General features: G+C 35.6%; 2 protein-coding genes across 4 annotated transcripts; both read left to right on the top strand.

The window, feature by feature from the left end:
• Positions 1-1,364: 1,364 nt before the first annotated feature.
• On the top strand, positions 1,365-21,289 carry LOC110788572 (uncharacterized). Of its 2 annotated transcripts, XM_021993197.2 has the most exons (23): positions 1,369-2,946; positions 3,121-3,192; positions 3,277-3,481; positions 3,597-3,705; positions 6,803-6,886; positions 7,058-7,153; positions 7,303-7,392; positions 9,228-9,320; positions 9,564-9,656; positions 9,750-9,842; positions 11,806-11,887; positions 11,963-12,022; positions 12,104-12,156; positions 12,246-12,412; positions 14,813-15,023; positions 15,524-15,581; positions 17,597-17,653; positions 17,766-18,011; positions 18,852-18,916; positions 19,019-19,075; positions 19,164-19,257; positions 20,665-20,805; positions 20,891-21,289. In XM_021993197.2, exons 1-23 carry the CDS (start codon positions 1,741-1,743, stop codon positions 20,996-20,998), a joined length of 3,540 nt encoding a protein of 1,179 aa, XP_021848889.1. In that variant the 5' UTR covers positions 1,369-1,740; the 3' UTR covers positions 20,999-21,289. The 2 variants fall into 2 exon arrangements, 1 of the variants encoding a protein (XP_021848889.1); XR_008921669.1 differs by lacking the exons at positions 19,019-19,075; positions 19,164-19,257; positions 20,665-20,805; positions 20,891-21,289 and having other exon boundaries at positions 1,365-2,946; positions 17,597-17,685.
• A 2,406-nt stretch (positions 21,290-23,695) lies between these two features.
• LOC110788564 (probable pectinesterase 15) lies at positions 23,696-27,129 on the top strand. 2 transcript variants are annotated; one of them, XM_056828563.1, is made up of 5 exons: positions 23,696-24,287; positions 24,407-24,578; positions 24,750-24,956; positions 25,958-26,208; positions 26,877-27,129. In XM_056828563.1, exons 1-5 carry the CDS (start codon positions 23,854-23,856, stop codon positions 26,899-26,901), a joined length of 1,089 nt encoding a protein of 362 aa, XP_056684541.1. In that variant the 5' UTR covers positions 23,696-23,853; the 3' UTR covers positions 26,902-27,129. The 2 variants fall into 2 exon arrangements, with proteins under 2 accessions (XP_056684541.1, XP_056684540.1); XM_056828562.1 differs by having other exon boundaries at positions 23,703-24,287; positions 26,845-27,129.
• Positions 27,130-27,707: the final 578 nt, after the last annotated feature.

Here is a 27,707-nt window from a genome sequence, read left to right as displayed (position 1 = left end):
ATCATTTAGAATATTCGTTGTTTAGGAATGCGTTTGCCAAGTGGTTGTCATGTTTCATCATAGAACTATTCGCTTTTAGCCGGAGACCAAATGTAGGCGTCTACACTGAGAAATTGACCAAGCTTGTTTCCCCACAACATTTTGATTCCAAATCAACAGGTTTCTAAACCCCAACCCTCCTTAGTCTCGTTGCTATTTAAGTTTCCATTGTTTAGTCTTGGAATGCAATTTAAATTCCGTTGACACAAATCTATCTTTGGACGGTTTACTGTTTTTAGCGGATACTTAAAGAGCCAGCTACTATAAATAGCAGTCACTATAAATTGAAACTTTAGGCTTTGGTAATGATTCAACCAGTCTTAGAATATTCGTCGTTTAGGAATGCTTTTTCCAAGTGGTTGTCATGTTTTATCATCGAACTTATCGCTTCTAGCCGGAGACCAAATGTAGGTGTCTACACTTAGTAATTGACCAAGCTTGTTTCTCCACAACAACTTGATTCCAAATCAACAAGTTCCTAAACCCTAACCCTCCTTGTTGTTTAGTCTCGTTGCTGTTTAAACCAATATTAATATATGATAAACTTGTATTTACAAATTTTACAAATTTTACAACTTATTAGGTATTAGTTCATTATTATCGTTAATTACACGTTATTAGTTATTCATTTATCAATAAATGTTTCATGAATACGAAGTGATAAATTCTATTTATTAGTTCATCGTAATAGAGTGATACTGAACCGAAAAAACTTTTCTTTCTTTCATGCTGACGAGGACGGTATGGTGAAAAATATGTTATGAAGTGACGTATTTTGGGAGGGCGTCAAAATCGCAGCCATGCATGTATTATGAAATACATGCCATGGGCTTGTTTGTAATTTCCCAGCCATTTTGAAATTGTTGAATAGTCAACCCCGTTTGCCAACTTGGATCCCGTTTGTTATATGAATACCATTTTAAAATATTTAGCACCATTTTTGTGATATTAATACCACTTTATAAAATTTAGTACAAAATGAGTACCATTTAAGGAAAATGAATTTCATTTAAAAAAAAGTTTAGTACCATTTTTGTAATACCAATACCATTTTTGTAATACCAATACCAACCCAGCAATGCCAAATCACCACCCCATTTTACAAATTTACAATTCCGTTATACATTTCCCCCCAAAAATATTTAACATTTACATTTACCTTTTTATTTGGGGTTGGCATATTTTTGCAAATACATGTCAGGCATGTATTTGGACTTCCTCGTATTTTGGGAGTTTAATATTAAAGGAAATCGCTCGAAAAATACTTAAAATAAAAATAAAAATATTAGTAAAGAGGTAGAACTTCTTTTAATTAAAAAAAACATTTATGAAAAAACCTGCCATTGGCTTTCTTCCTTCTTCCACAAATTTTCTCTCTCCTCAATTTCCCCCATTTTACATGTCTCTCGCTTTTTCTGTTCGTTGTCAGAATTCCAATCAAATTTTCGCAAAAATTTCAAGATCTTCAATTTTTCGCAAAATTTTCAGATCTTTGTTAACCTAATTTCAAACTTTTCATTGAATTTCAAATTTCTTCTTCAAAAAAAGAAAAAAATATCTAGTTTTTTACGAGTGTTTTCTCGGTAAAAGGTTGAGACATCTAGGGTTATTGATTTGCAATTTGTTTTGTGAGTTATGATATAGTTTGAATTGAAAAAAGTTGAAGGAGATTGTTGTGATTGATGTTTTGAACTCGGAGAAATGAAGCGTGAGTTAGCGGCATTGGAGGTGAAGTCTCCGGTGATTGGGAGAACGACTCGTTCAAGTAAGAGGCTTTCTGTTGGTGGTTCTGGTACAGTTTCTGAGAGTTTAGTGTATAAGAGAGTGAAAAGGTCGACGGTTCGAGTTCAAAAACCAGAGTTGTTGAGTAATGGTGGTGGTAGTAGTGTCGTCGAGGTTTCGGAGGCGAGTGGAGCTGTAGGAGAACAGAGTGGGGCTCATGATGTGCGACCGGTGGTGGAAACTGGTGTGCCAGAGGTGGAGGAGAGAGAAATTGGTGTGCCAGAGGTGGGGGAGAGAGAAAATGGTGTGGCAGAGGTGGAGGAGAGAGAAATTGGTGTGGCAGCTGGGGTATGTAGTGAAGTTGTGAAGTCAGTGTGTGATGTGGGAGTCGGGAATGTTGATGAATTTTCATTAATCGCCGTCGAAGAGGAGGATGTCAATGGGGGCTCTTTGGTTGGGGTAGTAGAGGTAGATTATCAGGATGCAGTTTATGATGATGCGCAGGCTAATGGTGGTAGTATTGAACTTGATAATGGTAAGGTGGTGGAAGGAGTTTCAATTAAATCCCCGTTGAAAGCTAATGGTAATTCCAAGAAATTGAAATCATCTCTTTATATATATCCAAAGCGGTTTACGCGATCAGCATTGAAATCTAAAGTGGATACTTTGACATTAGGGAATGACTCTGGAGAGAAAAATAAGGAAAATTCCGGTAATGGAGAGAAAAATAAGGAAAATTCTGGTAATGGAGAACTTCGTAAGGAAATAGTAGTCTTTTCCGAACCTCCAATGACAGAGTGTAATAAAGTAAAGAATTCATTTGTAGAGAAATATACAAGAAGGGTTACTCGTTCAGCGTCGAAGCCTAAAGTGGATGACAATAACTTGCACTTGGTGGAGCCTGTCACTCTAGGCAGGGAAAAGCCGGTATTGGTCACTGTAGATAGCAAAAAAGCCATACCTGTTACTCTAGATATAGAAAAGGCAGTGCCTGTCACGATCAATGAGATTGCAGAATGTGAAGTTGACAAAGATATTGCAGAACCGAACTCACCAACTCGGAGGAAGAAGTTGGAGATAAAAATGTCAAAACAGATATCCAATGCAAAAGTCCCAAGCAATGTTCAGGAGCTTCTTGCCACAGGTTTGCTGGAGGGGTGTCCAGTTTATTATGATGGAGGCAAGGTATCCTTTATAGCATCTGCTTACCATTTCTGCTATTCATAGTGTTTTTCATACATGGAATGATAGATGTCGACTTTCATTTAGTAGAAGCTGTCTGTTTCCTTTCCCTATTTTCTATATCCTCACATGTATATGAGAACTACATGCTTATAGATTCAAACTGTTTCATTATAGGGGTTGAAGCTTAATGGAAGAATTAGAGGTATTGGTATACTATGTTCTTGTGGCTTGTGCAGAGGATGCAAAGTGAGTATTAGCAGTCAGACAATTACCATAATTATTTACATACTCTTTATCAAATCTGTTCTTATAATGGTTGTCACCTTGAAGGTTATCCCTCCTTCTCTATTTGAGATTCATGCTTGTAACAAGTACAAACGGGCAGTACAATACATATTTCTTCAGAATGGGAGGAGTTTAATTCATATACTAAAAGCATGCAAGAGCACTCGTCTTAACACATTAGAAGCCACAGTTCAAAATGCTATTGGTCCTTTGCCTGAAAAAAAAATTATTGTTTGTCAGAATTGCAAAGGTGAGTTACCATTCTGTTCTACTCCGTAACTTATTTAAGACTTATGAATGATGAAATTCAAAATGCATATATCATAATGCTCTGTCCTTTGACCACGAGCTTTGTTTGATTTTAGAGCCATTTTCCTCCATGGACGCAGAAAGTTCAGAGCCAGTCTGCAGTAAATGTGTGATGTTGAATCTGTCCCCTATTGGCCCAGTGTACTCGACTCGTAAACGGTGTAGGTCTGATTTTGAAGCTCGACAACTTTCTTCTTCTCAACCTCTCATAGGCTCTTTGCTTTAAATTTTGCACCTTGTCTTCTTTAACTCTGCTGGTCTTTTTTGCATTTCTTATGGGATTTCAAAACTTGGAACATTGAATTTAGAGCAATATTGTCTGTATAATTTGAGATGTTGCATCAATAGGGTTTTGAAGCTTTATGGAGCATAAGTGTATATACTATGTGTGAAGTCTGAATTTATAGAGCATACTTAGAAGTCATGTTGCCCCTCCTATTTCAAATGTTCATCATACTAGCTTCTATACTGATGTTCAGCTTGTTCTAGGTGAGTTTTGTCTTGTTGCATGAATAACTCTATCAAAAATTCTTGGGCGTATTGACTATTGAGTATCAGATACAGACTATTTTTCTAAGAAGCAAGGGGAGTAAGAGTGGTAGACATCTTTTTCCATTCAAATCCCTCGTGCCCTAACCTTCAGGACGTGTGGGACTATATGGTATTTTTGCCATGGTTAATGTACATCGGGAACTCCTAATATTGGTCCAGGCTAGTATAGGGGACGTTGAACTCCTTGTTTTTTTATCTCTGCTTTTTTGGGGTTAATCAATCTGCTTTGTATTTGAATAATCCACTCGCTAGCATAGTTTGTAGATGCTGTTCTGGTATCTTTTAGGCAAGCTCAGCATCTCAGTCTCTATTGCCTTTTTCTTTCTTTTTTATAGTTTTTATTTAAGAACTGTCAGTTTCATTCTTGTACTAATATGACAAGGATTGCAAGAATATCCACCAACAGTGGATACTATTTAGGACTCCATGATTCTCTATATTTTTTCTCCGTTTATAATCTTTTTACTACTAATGTAAGTTGTCAGACTTGTCGGTACTTACTTCAGTTCTTTGTAACTTTAAAACCCTGACAACATAAGGTTGCCTGAAACTCAATACCATTTTGTTACATTGGTTGTCTAGTACACCACAAATATCTGTTAGATACTAGACACTAATATGATTACTTGACTTTCATTTGGTCCAAAAGCATCGGAAATGCGAAATTCTCATATGGCGGAATCTAATACCTGGATTCTTATCGGTTACCAAATCCCAACGCTAGTAGCTGTGTTAGAGTTATGGTAGTCTTGAACCGGAGTGACTAAAAGGTTTTCTAGTCTCTAGAAGGAGTTTCATATCGTTCAGTTACTTCCTCTGTTTCATAATACTTGCTACACTTCCCATAAATGGAAATATCACAACAGTTGCTAAATACTATTTAGTAATTGTTGTTGTAGGTTTGATGGGTATAGTCTTGAAACAAAGAGTGTTATATAATTCTTCTTTGATTCCATTGCGAAACACTTTTTTGCTTCATGTGAAGTTAATGCTAATGACAAGAGTTAATTCACCATAATGGCATCTTTATCCTGCACTGAACTCCATTCAGATTAGGCTGGAGGTCTTGTCACTAAAACCCTACGTTGCTACTTACCAGGATTCGTGATTCATGTCATACACGGGTGTGTTTCCTATTGTCAGACTTGGCTTTTTTTATATAAAATTTATGTGAGTTTGGTCCAAAATGAAGCGTCAAGTGTCAACATACAGGCCCATGTCGAGTGGAAGGGGGGGATTGCTAAGATTTTACTTTGACAAAGGATGCACTTCGAAGAAAAAGTACAGTTTTGCATGTGCTTGTGAGATGGTGTGTTTCTGATGGTGGCGGTTCCGGCGGCGCTGGGACGAGCTTATGAGGGTGGCATGTGCTTGTGAGATGGTGTGGGTGTGGAGGTTAATCGGTGGTCTTGGTGGATGTGGTAGTGTGTTGATGACTTAAGGAAAGGGAATGGGAATACCATGGGGGGTGTGGGGAATCAGAATAGAGCACTTTGGGGGTAAAGGAATGATTAAAATGATGTAACAAACAACAACAAAGGGAACTTGCCTAGTTCATTTTCGTAAATACCCCCAACCAAACGGCGCTTAAGTTCTTCATACTTTGGCGCTTTACCTAACCCTAAGGCCCGAGCAGTTTGAGCGGTGTCTTTGTTTAGAGTCTGTTGGATTCAACCTGGTAAGCTCAAAGATTAGTTCGTAGCTTGAAAAAGAATGTCAAAGTTATTAGTGTGTTTTGAAATCTAGAAGGTAGTTCCATTGCCAAATTAATGGTGTACAAGTGTAGAAATCAACCAACTTGTTTTACCTGCATCAGGCTTCTACGCTCTTTTTCGATGCTTTTGTAAACTTGTTTTCGAGCGCTTCATCTTGGGTGTCTACCCTTATAAATTGTGTTAAGAAATATGCATTACTCTAAGGCAAGATTGTCTATCGTCCATTGGTGTTCGTATTTTTCTACTTGCGTAGATACGATGTTGTTTTTCAGTTTTCCCTAGCCTTCTTTTGTCCAGTGAAATAATTCCTTGCTGTTATCTATATAAATGTGAAATGAAATGTGAAATTTTGGCCTAACTGATCTCGTGGTACTCTCCTGAAGTGGGTGAAAACCCCCCTCTTTCTAGAAAATATCTAATTTTTTTTTATCGTGAGGGTCTTGGCTTTGCTGGATGCATATAATACCCAATGTTCAGTAATACTTTCCTTTTATTTTTGGCCAAGTGATCTAATTGAGTTTTGACTCTAAGTCGACTTTATGAAATACAAACTTTGACCGCATAGGTGCCATTTGAATTCTGTAACACTTGGATACAAGAGGCAATTGTTGCTAGTAAAGTAGTATATCATAAAACCTGCTATAAAATTGGCGATATCAAATTCCTTGCTAAATCATTGAGCAGCAAGGAATCTCAGGTTACTACGGGAAGATGATCTTTTCCATTATCCATAGTTGGCTTCCATTTCATTTTGGTGTCTCCTGTTGTGCAATATAATTTGATGTCTAGAATAATTTGGTTCTACACAGGATCCACATGGAAGTTTTTCGTGCGCATAGAAAATCATGGGTTAAGTATGATTTTTGATCTCCTAGGATCATGTAATATAAATGGCATGTTTTATGATGTCAATTTGACGAATAACGATAGCCTCTGAATGAGTAAAATCATTTTTTTTTGTGTTGTCTACTAATAACACGTGTTTTCATGTTTAGGTCTTCAAATTTTGGTTTTCCTTCTGAAGCTGCTTCAGCATGTGACATGGTTCAAGATAGTAGTCCTAAAAGTTCAGTTAAAAGGTTAGTATTAATAAGTAAATCTCTCTATGGTGTTTTTATTGTATGCATCTTATACCTTTTTAGCCTGGCTCTCTATATCATTTGCTGGTGGTTTTGCGTTCTTTTGCTGCGAATCTGCCATAGTCATCTACATGTATTTAATTATGATGGGTACTTATATGGCGAATTCAGGTCAGGTAAGGAATTTCATACTCCAAAGTCGCGAACTTCTCAAGCTGATTGTCCTGATGTGCTTCAAGATAGAAGTCAATCAAAATCAGTTGCAAGGTTAGTATATCTTGTGAATGCTATATTACTTTACCTTTTTCTGTGAATAAAACATTTGCTGTTGGTTGCAGCTTTTTTTAGTTAATGATGTCATATGTTACCGTAACAGCTCATAATAATGCGTTTGGTTGATTCTTTGGTATTTGTAGATCAGCAGGTGTGTTTCTTACGCCGAAGTTGCGCAGCAGTTCAAGGATTGGAAGAATTTCAGAAACAAAGATTTCAGAGGAACTAAAAAAGTATGGTTGCATTTTTCAATTTTTTTTTCTGCATTGTAGGTACTTACATGATCCCCTTTGGGCAATAAACAACACACACCACTGCAAACAAGGATCCTTTTTCTATGGGAGGGTATAAACTTTAGAGCGGTCTAAATGTATCTAGCTTCCCCCTAACTGTTCAAGACTTCTGAAAAAGTAGTCAATGAAAACTGGAAAGCACTGAAAGAAAATGGTAGTGTCTATTGATTTTGAAAGTAGCAGCAGTTAGAAAGGGGGTAAAAGTGCAGAGGCAATTAGTCGGTATTGTTGTAAAAACCACATTGGTTTCACATAGAAAACTTTGCAGGGAAAGTGTGTGTGTGTGTGTGTGGGTGGGGGGGGGGGGGGGGGGGGTGTACCCTGCCTTGAAGCCTCTTCAGTTTTCATTAAGATTGGTGAGTAGAGGGACACTAGTTTAGTTTGAGGTTACTTTAACATTACTTTGTTGTCTTCATTTTCATTTCAATGCATGTGGTCATATTCAATATGAGCTTTCATGAGTCTTGGCCCATGGGTGTATCCGACTTACAGAAAGATAGCTCCTTGAAGAACAGCCAAGTCTGCTTAGTTTCGGGAGTCAAGCACTTCAAGTTAGATAAATAAATAGAGTAGACTCCAGATAAATCTCTGAATAATAAAATCCAAGTCGACTCCTCGAATGTTATTTAATATTGGTTCCTTATACCCGATCCTCAAGAACGTAGTTGATGATAGTAAGTGAAGATTGCTTTGTGAAATAGCATTCATAGGCTGTAATGTGGGTGTGTTAGTTGACTTGGCCGACAGTTTGGCTGCTCTTGATGCAGAAAATAGGGTTATATCATGTAAAAATATCCCTAGTCCTGACACTTGTGATATAAGTTAAGAAGATCTCAATCTATATGAAGAAATAATGGTAGTAGTATATAATTGGGAGTATGGAATGTGTTGCAATAGGTACGGCTGTATGGAAATAAACCTGATTGCCAGAAACTGTTGCTCTTTGTTTTCAGGCTCTGACTTCTGAGTCTTCAATTGTCCCAAATATGACTTGCAATACAGGTGAATGAAAAATACTTAGGAAGGATGACAAATTATTGCTAAAGCTGTTATCACCTTGTGAATTAAGCTATCTATTCTTTTGCCGCATGGGAAATTGTGTCAAAGTAGTGCATCTTTTATGTAAGTAACTCTTTAGCACCATTGCAGCCACTGATCTTATTTTTTGAGGTGTCTATGCAAATAAATGACTTTTCTTGTGATCTTTGGATCGGAGATTGATAATTCTGCCATTTGACTATTCTAGCCAGAAAAAAGATAGATTTAGGATGGCTGAGCAGCTGGGGGAGAAGGGACTAAGGGAGTTAGGAGAGCAATTATTAATTGCTTTTGTATGTTTTTTGACTTTTTACGGAGAGGTTTTATGTGACTGACGCTCTAGGCCAATATGATAACTTCACTGGAGAAATTAACCTGTACTTGGGCTGGACTTGCGTTGTTTCGGGCCTTCTTTGGCTATCTAGTGTTGTTATGTCTTGTCTGTTTCAGTAGACTGATAATTCCATTCATCTTTTGGATTCTATTTCAGCCTCCATTTTGTCATTATTTCCTAAACCTAAATTTGTATAATTAGCACATGTACTTCCATTCCTTGGTAATATTGAAACTCCCTTTACTTTGTTGGAAAAGTTTGATTTGTTATGGCGAGGTAAGAAATCTACTGTCTACTAGGTTCATTGACTTCATTCTTAGGTAACAAAGAAAATTTTGACATAGCATCCAGTATTTCCCGGAATCCAGAAAGAAATTTGCAACATTTTTTTTAATCATTTCAGCTCACCAGAAGCATCTACTGTACCAAAGACTTGTAGCAGTCCCGTCATGGAAAAATCTTCGGGAGCAAAGCATCTCAAGAAATTGAATAGAAGGTATGGTCATATATTCAGATTTCCTTCTGGGTTTGGGTCCAAGTAAATCATACATTTTGGTCACATGGCTGTGAATGAATTTTCAAATTAATTATTGAAGTATTTGTTTGGATCTGAATCTTAATATTGTTTACCTGTGCGATTAACCATTGTTGTAATTGAGTCATGTTTGAAGCAAATGCATGTTGATGTTTGAGATTTCTCTTCCTTATTAGCATGATTCCATCTAAAATTTTGACCTAGGTCATCTAAACCAGCTTTGTCTCCGAAGCCTTCCAAATCGACTTTGGTAGGAAAATCTTCATCTGGAAATACTCGTGCAAAAGTTTCATCAAGGTACGTGATTGAACCCCCTTCAATGATAAGTGAAATCGTGCTGCAGGGTTTTCGTAGATTTTTCATTTTTAACGTACTTTCTTGTTTGTTTAGGTTAAGAGAAGAACTTGTGACCCCCAAGGCTTCTAAGACTTCTTCAGCTCTTATATCTTCAGAGAAGAAGACCAGTGGGAAAATTACAAGAAAGTCTGTTCCCTTTCCTTTTTCTTGCCAATATTATTTTTGTTGTTGTGGTAAAAGGGTCCGAACTATCGATAGTCAGTGCATTTGGAAACATATGGATTGATTTTCTCGTGGCTGGTACCATTCCTTTTCCAGTGAGTGAAATCCAGTGAAGGATTCTTCCATGTGGGAATTCACACTTTTCATGCTTGAATATGATGCTGCTGCGTGGATAAACTCTAATGTTTAAGTAACTGGTTATATAAGTTAAGATTTCACACTAGTTTGTGAAGCCAAGTTTCGTTTTAACCACCAAGTTAATATGATAGAGTAGGTACTTGTAAAACACTAAATGCACACCTTTTTTTTTCTCATTTGGTATTTTTATATTGTATACTACAGCATGATATCAACTCTAATCTAATATTTTTATGCTGCCCAAATATTTCATTTTTCCTCTAATATTTTGTAGCCACCAAATTCTTTGTTCGTCAAAATGGGGGATCATTTTCTTCGCCATCTTCTGATTTTTACATAACTAACCTAATTGCTCTGTTTTTGGACAAAAAACGGTGTTTAGCAATAAATATTATTGTTTGGTTTAAAAGTTATATTCCATTACAAAAGGTGGGTGATGGCGTTGGACCTGTTGTACCTTGATGATGGAGATGAGTTATGGTGGTGGTGGTGGCTAAAGGAGGTTGACGAGGGAAGGAGAGAAGGTTGAATTCAAATTTCACTAACCTCCCCCCCCCCCCCCCCCCCCTTATTAACGATGACTCTAATAAAGTAATTTTTGTCAAAGGCGGTTTGCTTTCACACATTTACCAACTCATATGAGAAAAAAACTACAAACTCAAAGAGGGAGCGTCTAATTCAACAACTCTTGACTATCTATTATTTCTGATTACTGTCAAACCTGTATAAACTGCCTAAGCTATAAGCTGTAGTGCGCTAGAAATATGTTTTGATGAGTATGTATCAAATTAAAATTTACATTTATTTTGTTTTCTACAAGACCTTAAAAAACCCATTCGATTGTAAAGGTTAGCCTCCCCTCGTCAAGGTTTCAAGTTCCTTTTCTTAGGCTTTTGTATTAGTTGGATACTTGGATTCGCATGTTAGATAGATTGCTTCATGATAGTCCGAGCACCTCCCCCCTTTTATTTTCCTTAGCCCTTCTTTTGCATATATGTAGTGTTTTTTTCCATTATATCCAGCTGGTTTTACACCATAAAAAAATAGTTAAATTAATTTTAGCTATGAAGTATCTTGGTCTAGGTTTATGTTCTTGGGGTCAATATTTGTTAGTTTGGGGTTTTATGAATATCATGTTTAACATTGGTGTTTTAGAAGTGGGTTTACCCACTTTGTTGTATACTCCCTCTTTGGAAGTTCTTCCCATTTCCCTTGGGCATATTTGCCAATGCATATTTTATATTGTTAATCTTTTTACATTTATAAACAAATATAAGATTTTGATATTGTTAAAGTACTTATTGAGACGAATGAAACAAGACCACATATGACTATGCTTTTTCTTATATATTGGAAATTAGAAGATTCTCTTCCATTGTAAAGTGTCAAGAACTCAAGATTCCAAATGGGAAGAACTTTGTGGAACGGAGGGAGTAATATCAAGTAAAACTTTGTGGTTTTTAGAGATTAGTACAGTTACTTTGGCGGTTTAAAAACAATTTGATCTTTTATTAATACCCTAAGTATTCTTTTTAGTGTAAAAACACTGCAACTTGCAGAGTTGTAGTTGTGCATTTCATATTGCAATTCCTATTTGGAATTTGTTTTACCTAACTTAGTCACTCAGAAGAGTCAGAACTTCCTTGTTATCTTGTATGGGAAAGTTTTATTTCACTTTGAATCATGCACTGATATTCAGTGGCATGGTTCATATGCAAACAACTATTAGTTTTTAAGTCTCGTATTTATCCACTGAATATTCTCTTTTCTTGTTTTGGTGATTGTTCAGAGATCTTCGGCTACATAAGTTAGTTTTTGAAGATGATGTATTGCCCGATGGAACTGAACTTGGCTATTATGCGAGAGGACAGGTTGGTATAAATAACAATCAGTTTTAGACATCAAATATCCTGCTGTCTTCTAAATTGATATTTTCTTTTGCACAGAAATTACTTGATGGCTTCAAACAGGGTTTTGGAATTTACTGTAATTGCTGTAATTCGGTGGTGCGTTTTCTGTTTTTACTTTGACACTCAATGTTTTCATATGCTTTGAAGTTTGTTTTTTCTCATAAACATAAAATGCAGGTTAGTGCTTCACAGTTTGAGGCACATGCTGGTTGTGCTTCTCGGAGAAAACCGTAAGTTTCATGATAGCATTTTATTCCATCTCATTTTGCAGCTGTATGTTTGTTTGTTCAACCTTTTAACCTTTGGAATGATTTGACAGGTATTGCTATATATACACATCAAATGGGGTCTCACTACATGAGTTATCGGTAACTCTAATCAAAGATCGTCAGCATTCTGCCAAGTACAATGATGATCTGTGCTCAATTTGTGCTGATGGAGGGAATCTTCTTCTTTGCGATGGATGTCCAAGAGCCTTTCACACGGGTAAGTTATTTACCAACCTTGGGCTTTGGGGGATGAAAGGGCATATATTTTTCTAGGGTTCTGTTAATACATGTGCGCTGTGTATTGTTGCTTGTTTGTCTATCTGGAATTGCAGTAAGGCTATAATCAAGAAATAATACTGTTTCGTTTGTTAATAAGTACTCCCTCTATTTCATATTGGTGTTCCTAGTTCGAATCGGGAGAAGTCGATGCAACCCCCATATGCTACTCTTGCCTAGAACCTTATACTCTCTGTTAGAATCTTACAAAAATAACCCCATGTGCTACTATCTCTCTTGAAAAAGGATAGTAGTGGGCCCTAGTGGCCCCATGAACGAAATATATGGGCATATATTGGGAAACAAAATTATTCCGTGAGGGTAATTTTGGGAATAAATTTCTCAAAGTTGGCAAAGATTCACAATAGAAACAATTTTTTGAAGCACCCTAATAAGGAGGGAGTGATTGCTTGAGTAGGTGGCTTCTGCTAGCAAGGTGGTAGTAATAGTAGAATACAATTCTTAGTTAATAAGCGGACAATTTATTTAGCGATGTAATGGAAAACTAGCTTTCTCATGAACTGATGCATATATTTTCCTAAAAAGTTTCATGGATTTGAAAAGACGGGTTGTATACTTGTATACCTTTCAAATCCCCAGGAAGATATTTCATTATTATTTCTGAAACTCCTTTCCTTATCATGTGTGTAATTTTACCCGTCTGTCTGAGTTTTTGTACTCTCTGTAGTTAGAACATAGAAGGACATGATCCATCACAAATCCCTGTGGATTTGTCTACACATGGTGGCATCAAAAAACAGATAAAGGCCAATTAAAAGTCCTGCTCTGGTTAATCATGGATAACGCTGACATGATTGCTTAATGAGAGCCTGGTATTTGTGTTTGTTTCACTTGGCTTGGTTTTATCTCGGCATGTTTTTGTGAAAAGTTTGCTTTATATAATTTCCTTATTGTCGATGCTGATACCACACCAACGTTGACATTGTGTTACTGTCTGTAAATGACATGTATAGGGGCTGGCCGGCTGGGGTGTGGATTTGGTTGTGTGCAGTTTTACCCCAGTGGTAAAGGGGTTAAGATGGTAAAATGTGTTTATCAAAAGTAGAATAAAGTAGAAGGGAATAGAACTTTATGAATTACAGTAGAACATTAAGAAACGGGGGAAATGTTTTTATTCTAATGTCCCATACGAATAACGCGTCATTAAATTATGTGTTTCTTTAATTTGTATATACAAACATTACAAAGTTATTATTTTTTAGCTCAAAGAGAATTTGTGTAGGTGTTTTCATCTTGACTATATGTTTTGTGAGGGGAACAGGGGCCAGTGGACTGGTGGTGATGGTGGTTAGTCTTTTATCTTTGAAGTATTATACCGGCTAATGCTCCCAGTCCTTACATTAATTGGTGGGCCACTGGACTCATATTCAATCAAAGGAATGAAAGTAGGAGTTTGCTGGTGAGGAACCGAGGCAACGTTTATTTTTCTTACTTAACCTTTGGGTTTCTGAAATTTTTTGTATTTACTGGAGTCTTGTTGATGTATAAATGCACACTAATTGGTATGTTTATAACCCTTCAAAAAAAAACTGATTTGTTTATAATATTTTATATTTTGGGTTGTACGATTGGTGCATATCTTGGCAATAAAAAGGTACGGGTTTGGTGTTAGCTTTTCTGTCTTTCAAGATTAAAATTATTGAAGTTCTCCTTAAAAGATTTGGATATCGTTGAATATTTTTATTGGGTGATTCTGGAGGGCCAATGAGATGGGAATATTAGTCATGTGTAAGAACCTTGAAAGCTTACCGTATTTGAATGTGCCGTTTGATTGCCTTTCACCCCCTAATTTTTATCTTCTTTTCATAAGTTGAAGGTGTAGTTGTTTGATACTGACTTGCACTCACTTTGACTTCCGTTTTCCTTGATTTCTAATTGTCAGATGTGCTGTTATACCACTCTTGATTCTATATCTATGTTACTCGGACTCTTCGTTTTAACTCAAGTACCCGTGTCGGATCCTCGACACTTGGACATGGGTATGGACACTCGGACACTTCATTTTGGTCTAAAATCAAGGAAATTCTCCACAATTTAGCCGTGTCGGACACTTGGACACGTACCCGTATCCGACACTCGTACCCGAGTCTGAGTAACATAGTTCTATATCCCCCCCCCCTCTCCTTTCATAAGTTGAAGGTGTGGTTGTTTTTATGTGAAGATCTCTAGTCAGTTGGCCATGAGCTCATGCTATGGGGTTTATTCGTTTTTAATTGTCAAATGCATGTTTGTTGTCCTTTTACGTCTTGATATTACCCATATAATGAGTTGACTTGTATATTTGGTGGTTCCTGTGATTGCATTTTTTCTTTAAATGCAGAGTGTGCTTCTTTGCCAAGCATACCTCGTGGGAAATGGTATTGTAAATACTGCCAGAACATGTTTGAAAGGGAGAAGTTTGTTGCACATAATGCTAATGCTCTTGCTGCTGGAAGAGTAACTGGAGTTGATTCCATAGAACAAATAACTACACGGTCAATTCGAATTGTCAACAACCTTGCATCTGAAGTTAGTGCCTGCATATTATGCAGGTACGACCATTCTCTCTTTTCCGTGTTTTAGTTGATCTTCAGCATGCATGTGCAGCCGGACTTATTTGAGAAGAGTGATTGATATTTAGTTTTTATTTCACATTGCCTTTTTACTTGTTCACGTTTGTGGAGCAAAACAAGTGTATGTGTCTTACAGCTTTACTTGACTTGTATAGGCCATTTCATGATAATTTTTGGAAGACGGGGCATGTTTGGATGCGTTGGTTTTTCCATCGCAGCATCTTTGCATTCACTTTGGCAGTTATTAAAGCCCAAATGAATACGTGGATTATAAATAAAAAAATATTTTTTTGGATTACACTATTTTTTTGGGGCCTCTCATAATGATAAGCAATTTGACTGTAATCATCACTTGTGTGCTTCTGTGTCTCATTTTTGTCATTGTTGATATGTATGCATTGTCTTAGATTTTTTCTCTTGAAATATTTGATCTAAAGTGTAATGATGTATTTATTTCCGCCTAACTGCTTTGGCTGCAGAGGGTTTGACTTTTGCAAGTCAGGATTCGGGCCTCGTACAATTATCCTCTGTGATCAGGTATCTTTCTCATTTTGATGTTCTACTTTGTGCCTACACCAATCCTGCTAACTTGGCGTTCCAAGCATGTCATAGTTTCGGGAATTTTTTTGTTCTGTGCATGTTTTTAAATCTCAAAATGAAATCGCGGTGAAGGTTATGCAACTACTTCTGCGTTATGCAGGTGGTTTCTGTCCTTATATATTGACCGTGGTATGCTAAAAACGTTTACAATGTTGTTGCAAAACAGTAATGTGGTTGGGATTTATTGTCATGATATTAGGCATAGTTTGTTTAATTTAATACCAGGTTTTCATTTCTCTTGGTTTTATTTTTGAAATACCCTTAAACTATCTGCAGTGTGTTTTCAGAAAAAAAAACTAAGTACACAGTGACATTCTGGCTAAAGTTTAACTGAAATATTTTCTGAATTTATTGGCATGTTGCTGTTCTCTTGGTTTTTTAATTACTCATTTATCTATCTTTAACCAAAGCTTATTTTGATTTGCACGTAATACAATAGTGTATCTCTATCCTACAATCTTCTGCAATAAAATAAGAAGGAAAGAATGTAATGAACTTCCTCAGCTACCGAATTTTGGGAAAGTGGATTTACATGATCAAGTTTCCTTGCAGCTGCTCTCCCACCCACCATTCCCCTTCTGGTAAAAGATCATGAATGCATGGCAAAACAAAAATCAGAAACTAAAGTAAACTAATTTGAAAAAGTTCTAGAACCCTTCAAAACTCAAGCAAAATTGATTAGTACTAGTCAAAAAATCAAATGCAGCAAAAGTTGACAATAAAATCAAATCAACTAACCCTACAATATGCTTCCTCCGTTTTAAAATAGATGCAACATATTCCTTTTTCGGAAATGACACAATACTTGCAACATACAACAAAGGCAAACTTGTGGGCATGTGCTATTACCAATATTTCCTAACCATTTATTTCATTAATTTTTTGGTTACCTTCCATGTGAGGACCAAAACTGATTTTTCTTATTAGCATTTCTTTCTCTTTTTTCTCAATAAATGTACCCAAGGGTCAAAGGTATGTTGCCATTGCTACTACTTGAAAGTATTTGTAACAGAGGAAGTATAATTAAAGGGTCAAAGGTCAAAGTAATGGTTTCACATGATTTCAACCACAAAAGATCCATAATCCCTGGAAAATACAAAACAAAAAAATTCTGAAAAAGGAAAATAATTGAACATCAAAATATGGAGTTACCAATGACGCAAGAGGAATTAAGACAGGTGAGGGAGGAGAAGAGAGAGGTACAAGTGAAAATGGTCACGGACAATCAGCCTTTGACTCTAAAGTACGTGTTAGTTTCAGAGAAAGGGAGATGATGTGTTTATGCTACACTTACCCAAGTAATCACTACTTGGGGGAGGGGGGTATTTTTTACTCTCATTTGAGGGTTGAAGCAGGCCCTCCCTAAATATTTACCTCAAAGATTCCAATCCTGTAGTAAATACCACCTTAATTTATGCCCATTACTACCTATTTAGGCAACATCTCAGGCATAGTGAGCCTTAGATTTCATGGATTAATTTTTAGTATTGTCTGTCTGACTTGACTTCATTGAGGTTGCTATTTCCTGTTGCTCCCATATTAGAGAGAATGATATAGCCTGGAATTGCAATATTTATGAGAGCGGGAAGAACTTCTTCAAGGATTTACTTAAGTTGATAGTAAGTTGCAGGATCAGACGGGGTAGGTGTTCGCAGGGGAGTTGAGGTTGGAACCTGCAGGGAACTCAATTAGATAGTAGCATACACCAATGTGCCTCTGGGTTTGCACTTTTTTGGTATATGCTTGGTTATGTGCCATCTTTCTTGAACTACCACTGGAATGTAGTTCCACAATAAAAGGAATATAATAAAATCACATTCTAAAAAGAGTTTAGAACTGGGAAGCAAATGAGCTAAAATAGAGGCAAGAGTATCAGTTTACGGAGATTTCCATTATTCTTTCCTCAAGCTGTTTAATCGTTTTAAGTTAATTTTGATTTTGTTTCTTGCCAGTGTGAGAAGGAGTATCATGTTGGCTGCTTAAAGGATCATAATATGGCTGACCTTGCGGTATGCATCAATCCAATAATATCATATATTTGGTCCGTCACATATCATAATTTCCTTCTGTTTATCTTATCTGCAATTTTATTCAAGCTTGGATGGCTCCATCATGGTACAGGAGTTGCCGGATGGGAACTGGTTTTGTAGCATGGACTGTGGGAGGATTGAATCTTCTTTGCAGAATCTTCTGGTTCGAGGAGTTGAAAAGCTTCCTGATTCTCTTCTGGATATTATCATGAAAAAGAACATGCTAATTGGTTCTGATAGTGGAACTGATTTGGAAGTAAGCTGGAGACTTCTTAGTGGAAAAATTGCATCTCCTGAAACAAGACCTTTGCTCTCGCAGGCTGTAGCTATCTTCCATGTAGGTTTTTTAGATGCTTTTCTTAAGAATATCTAATTGATTTTTCATACTATATTGATATGTTATACTTGAAGTATGACAATGGGAAATTGATCGTGATCTATCTAGAAAACACAAACTTATAATGATTGTTTACCTGGAAAACAATGTTAAACCCACATTCTAATTATGTTAATTATTTCTTGTTGAACTAGAATTAGCTAGTTAAGCATATTATCTGTGCCAATATGGTTTATAATTGCTGGATGCTTTAATTGGTCGCAGAATTAGCAGGAAAAAAAAGGTGGATGTCAATGCACCTAATTGAATAAATGTCTTTTCCGATCTAAGGCATGTTTTGACCAGTTATGAAGAGGGAAAGCAACTTTAACTGTTAATATTTAGTGTTCAGGTATTTTTAGCCTCAGGCTATCCTTTAAACGAAGGGGAGGTACATTCATAAGCACGATGGCTACAAAGCTATTTTTAAATTCATTTTCTTATGTAGTTCATAGCTTTTAAGGCAATAGGCCCCAGCCTTTTTGTTTTATTTTGGATGCATTAAGTGTTGTGGCGAGTTTGTTTAAATTATATGATTGTATAAGCAGGCTCGTTATGTATTACATGAGTCAAAATATCTTTTGCATTTGCAATTTGCATTATGGTTTATCATGTATTACATGCGCCGAAGTATCGTTGTGTATCACATGCGTCGAAACATCGTTGTGCAGTGCCTGCTTGATTTAGATTTTCAAACTATATATGATTAAGGCAGACGATGACATTCTAGTGATTTGTTCCGTAATCTGTATCATTCTGGTTTAAGTTTTAGTTCCTTCATCTCTTGGCTTCATACCTCAGGAATCTTTCGCCCCAATCATTGATGTGGTGTCTGGACATGACCTTATACCCGCAATGGTTTATGGGTATGCACTTTTCCCTTCTAAAATGTGTTCCAATTTCTTTATTGTGTCGGTATAACTTCACCTAATCTGGCTGTATTTTCGGAATTTTTTTTTCCCTGACAGGAGGAATGTGGGTGGCCAAGAATACGGAGGGATGTACTGTGCTGTGTTAACCGCCAAGTAAATAAGCTTTCTTAATTTTCCTATTTAATTCATTTTATAATTGTGAGGTTTAGGTAACATGATCTTTCCCCCTCACTACGTGCAGCAAAGTTGTTGTGTCAGCTGGAATATTCCGTATATTTGGTCCAGAAGTTGCAGAACTCCCGTTAGTCGCAACAAGCAGTGGTAATCATGGCAAAGTAAGTAGTCAGCTTCAGAAGTAGCAGTGTGTTCTAATTTTTCTGCGCCCTTTGTGACTGTTTGTGGCATCACCACCACAACACCCGTGATAATTACCCCTCAATATTGCTTCACTGCTGGTTGGACATGACAAGGTTTAAATATATTCAGCTTTGCCCCTATAGCTGTCTTATTAAAGTTGCAATCGGGCCTTGAGAGAACAATATTTACTAGTATTCAAAAAAGTGAAATGAAAATGTACTAACCGTAAAAGTGAGCATTTTTTATAGCACCAATAGAAGAAATGTGAGAGGATGTGTTGTACTCCCTCCGTTTCTTTTTGTTGTATCCGTTTCTATTTTAAGCGTTTCATATTGTTGTATCCATTTAGAATCTATTCTATTTTTGGACATACATTTTATCCTAAAATACCCTTACATTTCTATTTAATTACCAAAATACCTAAAGATTCTACCCATATTCCCACCTAATTTTCCCCACCCATAATATTTAATTATTTTCCCTTCCCCATATACCCACTCTCTCACCTCCTTTATCATCCATCATTATCACTCCTCTCTCTTACCTTATTTCTTTATTATTTTCTCACTCCTTTATTTATTATAATCTCTTACACTCAATCATTTCTCTTACACCCAATCATTACACTTATACTCATACAAACCAATATTCCAATTTTTCTTAAAAACCACACCAGATTCCAAATGGATACATCAAAAAGAAATGGAGGGAGTAGTAAAGACTGGAAATCTAGAAAGGCTACAAGAAAGATCAATCCTTCACTGCTGCCTAAAGTAAACACACACGAGAGATCACGGCAGGTATGGGAGCCTGGATTAAATGGTCAGGATCGCGTTGATTGGGATTAGGTGTATACATTGTAATGGCATTGATTCCTGTATCCTTTTCTTGGTATTTTAGGCCCTGTCTCTTGTGTCACACTTGAGCATTAGGTTGCCTCGATTGAGAACTAGGTGTATACATTAGGTGCCTTGATTAGGTCAGTATTGCCTTGATTGGGATTAGGTGTATACATTATCACTTTTCATATTGTCACACTTGAGCATTAGTTTGCCTTTTTTTAATTGCCCAAGACAAAATAATGGTCATTTCTTGCATCCTGCACTGATAAGAGTTTCTATTTTGCCATTTTGGCTCTTATTCTCTTATCACTTCATTCTGACCCTCTTTTGACAAGGTTGCACATCCAATATTTCTGCTGCATCCTCATCTTAAATATTGGAGTATATGCTATCTTTATTCATTAGTTGCTTCCCACACTTTCTGGTTGCTTTCAATTCAGCTATAAGTAAGCATCCCTTTTGCTTAATTCATATTTGAAATGGGTAATGTTGTGCGTTTCCTGATAATTAGGTGTTCTGAATGGTCGTCAAACCTTCTTGCAGGGTTATTTCCAGACACTATTTGCATGCATCGAGAGACTCTTGGCATTCCTTAAAGTTAAGACTTTAGTACTTCCAGCAGCCGAGGAGGCAGGAACTATCTGGACAGCTCGTTTTGGTTTCACGAAGATGACAGTTGACGAGGTGAAACTTTCTGCATGTTTATGCATTTTCAGCCTCATTCTTGTATTGTTTGACATTCAGGTAACAGTGCATATTTATCCTGCAGATTTCTGACATGAAGAGAAATTTGTGGTCATTAGTACGGTTCCAGGGAACCTCTATGCTACACAAGCCGGTTCCAGAGTGCCGTGATTTTGAAAGTACAGCTGAATAGTTTAGCTTATAAATGAGCAGACCTTGGTAGGAGACCACATTTTTGGTTGATTACAGAGTAGATTTTCAGTTCTAGGTTTTGATTTTCTTTCATATTAATTCATATTGGTCAGCAAAAGTTCTGTAATTATTCATGCTACCAAATCTTTTCAGTTGTTTGATTGTTATGGTCTGTTTTTACAGTAAAAAAAAGGGAAAGGGGGAGAGAGCCGATGGATAGGTTGTATTATTTTAATTTGCCTTGTTGCGCTTAGTAACTAAAAATTACTATTCAATTACTCATGAAAAACTGCCTGTGGTGAGTTGATTACGGTTTCAAGTAGGGGCTCATTGGACAATTAAACATCCAGTAATTCTGTTTAAGGGCATGCTTGGAGAGGGTAATGTATTAAAGGGGTAATAAAAGTCAAACTAAGGTAATTGAAGGTGATGATGAGGGGATGAAGTGGTGGCAAAGGGAACAAGCTAGTGTTGGCAAGAAGAAAATAAAAGGGAAGGGGGAACAAATACCCTCATCATGGGGGGAATAGTTACCCACCATCCCACTAGGGTGATTATTACCCTCATTTGGGGTAATTACTTCCCCCCTTCCTCCCTTCTCCTCACAACATCACCACTACCATAATTTCTCATCCCAATACCACCACACCACCCTCCATGCAACCACCACAATTTACCTTCATTGTCCTTTTATTTTGGTGGTTTGACTTTTATTACCCCAATAATTCATTACATCCAATCCAAGCGTGTCCTAATTGCTAATAAATGGATGTTTAATTGTTCAAAAATAATGTTATTATTGGTGGGCAGAAGGCATCCTGTTGTGGTGGGCAAGGACTTGTCATTAGGAGAAAGAGAACGAAGTCATTGGTTTTTGGAGTGGGGGCGAGTGGTGAAAGAGATCGGATTCTTGTGGTTCTGGAGGATCCAGTTATCAGGGACAACATAGAGCTTTCCCCTTTTTCCACCCGACCCCTTAGTCTTAAGAATACGCTTGGGGGACTGTATCTGCTTTGGTAGTTTATTTGGGACGTATGAAGTCAGATGAGGCAAGGAACAGAGTTTAGGACTTGGGAGTTGGGTTTGAAAAGTAGAATGAGGGTAACTTCCATAATAAACTACGGACTACTTGTATATTTTTTCATTTTAAAGTTGGTTTAAGCCGGTTATTTAATTTCAATATGGTTAATTTTGATAGGTTTCACATTCAACTAGTTAGTGTCTCGGGTGATGTCTCGGAGTATTGCATATAAGTTGATTTTTTTTTTTTTATTCATTTCAAATTTCTTTATATATGCGATTTGATAATAATATAAATTTCATGCTGTTAAGAATAAGAATAAAATTGGTTAACCAACAATTGTTGAATTTAATTTTGAGTAATTTTTTATTTGTATAAAATTTTATTTTTTGTAATACTTTAATTACAACTTATAAAAAGTTAAATTACAATTGTATATTGAGTTACAAAGTCAAAATTCATTTTTGAGAAAAAAACACTTTTGATTGGCTAAAAGAAAGTGCAACATTATTTTTTTCCCATTCTTTTCTCTGTTAATGTCATGATTTTATGTTTGATCTAAATAAATTTCTAGAAAATATATATGATTTGATTAGTAAAAGAATAGATTAAGAAAAAATTGTTATCATAATTGTTACTCAAATACATAAATTTGGGCATTAAATTTTTATACGATTTTTCTCTTTTTTTGTTGTTTTAGAGTCACAAGTTGTGTCGTTGGAGTGATGGATAAAACTTAGCATTTAGGTCATAGGTTCAATCTTCAGTGATGGGTAGCAACAATTTTATTTTTGTAAGGACACAATAAAAAATCATGTGAGTGTATGATATTGACATTACGGTAAATGCCAAGTAATCGTGACACAGGGAGAGTTGTCGTGGATTGGCTTAGAAATTTAATAATATGTATAGATAGATATAAATATAGATTGAAAACTACGAGTAATGGTTGGTGGTGCTATTGATATCCCTTTTAAGCAAAATGAATGCACTACTTTAATAATCAATAATATATAATTAGTTCAATTAGCATCATAATATAATCAAGTTGATTCAATTTACCGTCCACCATACATCCCTCGAGAAGAAGTCAAAATGTACTTGCTGAGAATGACATCCACACGCATCTAGAACCCAACCCTATGTACTTTTCTTTCATCATCACCACTTTCCCTTTCATCGTCCAATCTTCCTTTCTGCCCATAATCCCTTTTCCTACCCTCTTTACTTTTAAGCAACAAAACTCTTACTCATTTCTACTCCCTTTCTCGGTCATCGTCCCATTGCATTTGTTTTGCCAAACTTTCAAAATAATATACTCAGATCATTTCGTCCCAAAATTATAGTCCTGTTTTTCAAATCAAGCGTCTCATAATTATAGTCCTATTTCCTTATTTGAACATGAAATATTAGAAAATGTACTTTATTCATTTTTACACGTACTATTTTCTCTTCTCTATGTACTTTATTTATTTTTACATGTACTATATTCTACTTTTTTAACATCAACGCATTTATATTTCAATTTCCCACAAACTATATTCCACTTTTCTTAAAATTCATGTTTTTAGTCAAATATGACTATAATTTTGAGACGGAGGGAATAGTAATGTAAGGTATTATTCTTCATCACCTCATCTCATCATAGCATGACATGCATTAAAAATTCAAATTAAAGCAAATTACATTCACCCTTTTTTGGAATTCATTTCTTTTACGCTAATCACTCTACATTACTCCTAACATGTCGATCACATACTATAAGATTGAATTATTTCGGTTGATGGCTTCATCATATCATCATCTCTAACTTAGAAACAAGACGAGCTTTAATAATGAAACTCAAAAGCACCACTTTGTTCTGGCTCTTGGCTTTTGTCACTGCACTTGTTTCCATTGCATTCACTACCACTTTTTTCAACTCTCCCTCCTCTAACTTGTCCGTTGTCATTAAACAAGCGACTACTTTAGATGAGTTCCTAGGTGTTGTTAAGGAAATCGCCGATGGTCTTTTGAGAAGACATCACCATCACCATCACCATCACCATAGCCACCACCACCACCACCACCACCACCGGGAAATGCCAGATATGACGTGTAGTGAGTCGAAATGGGGGTCTACATTATCATCTTCATACCGTGTTTCTCTTACTATAACGGTGGATTTGCATGGTTGCGGTAACTTCAGTAGTGTACAAAAGGCGGTTGATGCTGTACCGGATTTTAGCTCTTCTTTCACTCTTATCATTCTAGATTCTGGCCTATACAAGTCAGTCAAATTAATCTATACATCTATATATTCTAAGATAGATTAATTAATTATAACAAAATATTCGTTTATTTATTATCAGAGTTTGATAAGCTGCATGCATGCTATTGTGATTTCAGGGAGAAGGTGATGATTAATGCTAACAAAACAAACTTGATTTTCCAAGGCCAAGGGTATCAAAACACAGCAATAGCATGGAATGACACTTCTAATTCAACAGGTGGCACGGCTAACAGTGCCTCGGTCACCATTTTTGCACCTGGTTTCATAGCTTACAACATTAGCTTTCAGGTAATACAATTTGGGATATTTGAGATTTAAACAACCCTAGTAATTAATAATAATAATAATAATAATAATAATAATAATAATAATAATAATAATAATAATAATAATAATAATAATAATAATAATAATAATAATAATAATAATAATAATAATAATGTGTGAATTGAAAAAAAGAATACAGCACCAGAACCATCTCCAGGAGATAAAGGAGGGCAAGCAGTGGCACTAAAAATATCAAGTGATAAAGCTGCCTTTTATGGTTGTGGATTTTATGGGTCTCAAGACACGCTTAATGATGATCGTGGTAGACATTACTTCAAAGATTGCTTCATTCAAGGTTCTATTGATTTCATTTTTGGAGAAGCTAGATCACTCTATCAGGTATTATCTATTACAGTAATTAGTTATACATAATATAAATATCACCTTTTAATTTTAAGGTTTACCACCTTATAAAATTTAATTCTACATTTACCACCTTTATTTAATGAAATGTTTTACATTCACCATTTCTTAACAAATTTCATTCAACTTTTCTTTCAGGTAGGTCCTACGTACTTAATTAACCTTTTTAACAGGAAATCCAATGAAGGAGGAGGGAAATTAAAGAAACTAGACTCATTTAAAAAAAACTCTATAATACATACTCCGTAGTATTTTTTGTTTTTACCAAATAAAACTTGAGTTAATAATTCATTCCACTAATTTTAATCTTATAGTTTGTACCCATTTTCTAACAATGATGTACTACGGGTAGTAATAATTAAGCTAAACAATAACAATAATGCTAGTAATAATTTAATTAACGGTTAAGTTTTTCACAAAATTATGAACCAATTTTTTTGGTTACAGTACACGTAATAATTTAATTTTTTGTAAATATAATCACATTTATTTGATAAATTTGAATAACTTAGTGTATACGGGGCAGTTTTAAAAATTGTAATTGATGCAGACATGTAGTATCTATTTGAAGCCGTGGAATGAATAACTCAATTTAAGATCCCATAAAATATACAAAACTTTAAAATAACAGGTGTATAAGTTTTAAATTCCCTATCCATAAATTTAAGAGACCAGATACCGAAATCTTTGGTCTCTTAGATCTCACTAAGAATTTGCCAGTCATCCGCGATATCCTTACGTGGAGGAAGTATTTTTGTATAACTGTTACGTATTGTCAATATATAGCATGTCAATTTTGTAAAAGTGGTGAATACAAAACGTTTCATAAAAGTAATGTGGTAAATATGAAATTACATCATATAAGGTGGCAAATACAAAAACATTGAAATTTAAAGGTGGTAAATATGAAAAATCCGTAATATAATTAAGGTTGCATGCATGCATGTTTAAAAGAATGTGTGTTATTTTGATTGTAGAATTGCACAATAAACTCGATAGCTCAAGGAAATGAACAAGGGGTGGATGGATCAATAACGGCGCACGGTAGACAATCAGAAGATGAAAGTACCGGTTTCTCCTTTGTGAATTGTAAAATTGGCGGAATTGGTAGAATTTGGCTTGGTAGAGCTTGGGGAGTTTATGCAACGGTGGTGTTTTCTAACACTTACATGTCCGATGTCGTTTCTCCTGATGGATGGAATGATTGGAGAGATCCCTCTAGAGACTCGTACGTCATCATATCTTTCCACTTCTTTTTGAAACCCATAATATATAATAGGACAAATTGTTTTTTATCACCTATAAAAATCGAAAAATTGTTTTTTATCACCTAAAAAACTAAAATTTGTCTTTTACCATCTAAAAAACATTTAAACTTATTTTTTACCACCTGAAAACGAAATAGCAGGAAACCTTTATGTGTGGTTACCTAATTCAATTTTCCTTCAACTTTATTAAAATCCTTGTGTGATTTTCTTCAACTATTTCACTCATTTCTCTTTAATTTCATTGATTTTTGTTAATTTTGTGAATTAATGATGATGAAAAATTATTTGAATTCATGGAAGATAAAGAAACCGGGGGGGGTGGAATAAGAGAATTAAATACATGAAATCGTGGAAGAAGAAAACATATCAAAAGTATTACCGTTATTATGGCCCCTCACATAATATTTTCATTATTTTTCTATTTTTAAGGTGGTAAAAAACAAGTTTTAATTTTTTTTAGGTGGTAAAATACAAATTTTAGTTTTTTAGGTGGTAAAAAATATTTTTTCGATTTTTTTAGATGGTAAAAAACAATTTATCCTATATAATAATACTACTAAGTGTTAATTAATTACAAATTTGAAACTTACATACAGGACTGTTTTGTTTGGAGAATATGAATGCACAGGTCCAGGAGCAACTTACACAAATAGGGTTTCCTATAGTAAGCAACTCAAACTATCTGAGGCAACACCGTTTTTGGATGTATCGTATATTGATGGAAATGACTGGCTTCTTCCTCACCAAACTACTCTTTCATTCTATTCTCCACACACCAACAAACAAACTGATTTCTATTTGGACTCCATGTAAATATACTTCTAACTTGTAATAATCAACAATATTGGAGAGTTATGATTCCGGCCTATTTATCGACTAAAGTTTCATTACGCACAAAATTAGTTGATGATTCTCCAACCCATTAAGCTCCACTAATCAACTCCTTTACTTTAGTTGACATATATATCCAACACATTCAAATCAATAATTTTCCTAGCAGTCGGGCAATGTTGAGCTTCATTTATAACTTTAATGCAATACCTTATGGTTTAAATCCTATAGCTGAAACAACACTTACTTCATTATCGCTATCCTCCCCTCCCACAACAATTGTTCACATAACTTATTTGGTCCATCTCTTCATAATATATCTATTGGGAAGCTTTCAATATGGACAATAAAAGCTCTAAGAATATGAGAACAAAGAATGACTATTTCTCCGAATAACTTGTAAGTACAATCAACAACCATCTCTTGCTCATTAAATCTGACAGTGTGTTTGATGAAGGCCTTCGTAGGATACAATATATACTCATAAACAGGAAACTCAAAGTGAATTAGTTACATGGCCGACTATAGGCATGTGCAAACAGACCTATAATACAGGGCCCCAAAAAAATTAAGGCCCAAAGGGCCCCCAATTTTTTTAAAAGCCTACAAGTATTAATAAAACTATAAA

This window comes from Spinacia oleracea, chromosome 5, assembly GCF_020520425.1.
Source record: "Spinacia oleracea cultivar Varoflay chromosome 5, BTI_SOV_V1, whole genome shotgun sequence".
NCBI lineage: Eukaryota > Viridiplantae > Streptophyta > Magnoliopsida > Caryophyllales > Amaranthaceae > Spinacia > Spinacia oleracea.
This window is presented reverse-complemented; position numbering and strand designations above follow the sequence as displayed.

Excerpts from the sequence above, each read along its gene's own strand:
- LOC110788564 (XM_056828562.1), top strand. The coding sequence starts at position 23,854 with ATGAAACTCAAAAGCACCACTTTGTTCTGGCTCTTGGCTTTTGTCACT. Across the intron at positions 24,288-24,406 it reads CTAGATTCTGGCCTATACAA|GGAGAAGGTGATGATTAATG; the intron begins GTCAGTCAAATT and ends TTGTGATTTCAG. Across the intron at positions 26,209-26,844 it reads AGAGATCCCTCTAGAGACTC|GACTGTTTTGTTTGGAGAAT; the intron begins GTACGTCATCAT and ends ACTTACATACAG.
- LOC110788572 (XM_021993197.2), top strand. The coding sequence starts at position 1,741 with ATGAAGCGTGAGTTAGCGGCATTGGAGGTGAAGTCTCCGGTGATTGGG. Across the intron at positions 2,947-3,120 it reads TTTATTATGATGGAGGCAAG|GGGTTGAAGCTTAATGGAAG; the intron begins GTATCCTTTATA and ends GTTTCATTATAG. Across the intron at positions 12,023-12,103 it reads GTAATTGCTGTAATTCGGTG|GTTAGTGCTTCACAGTTTGA; the intron begins GTGCGTTTTCTG and ends CATAAAATGCAG.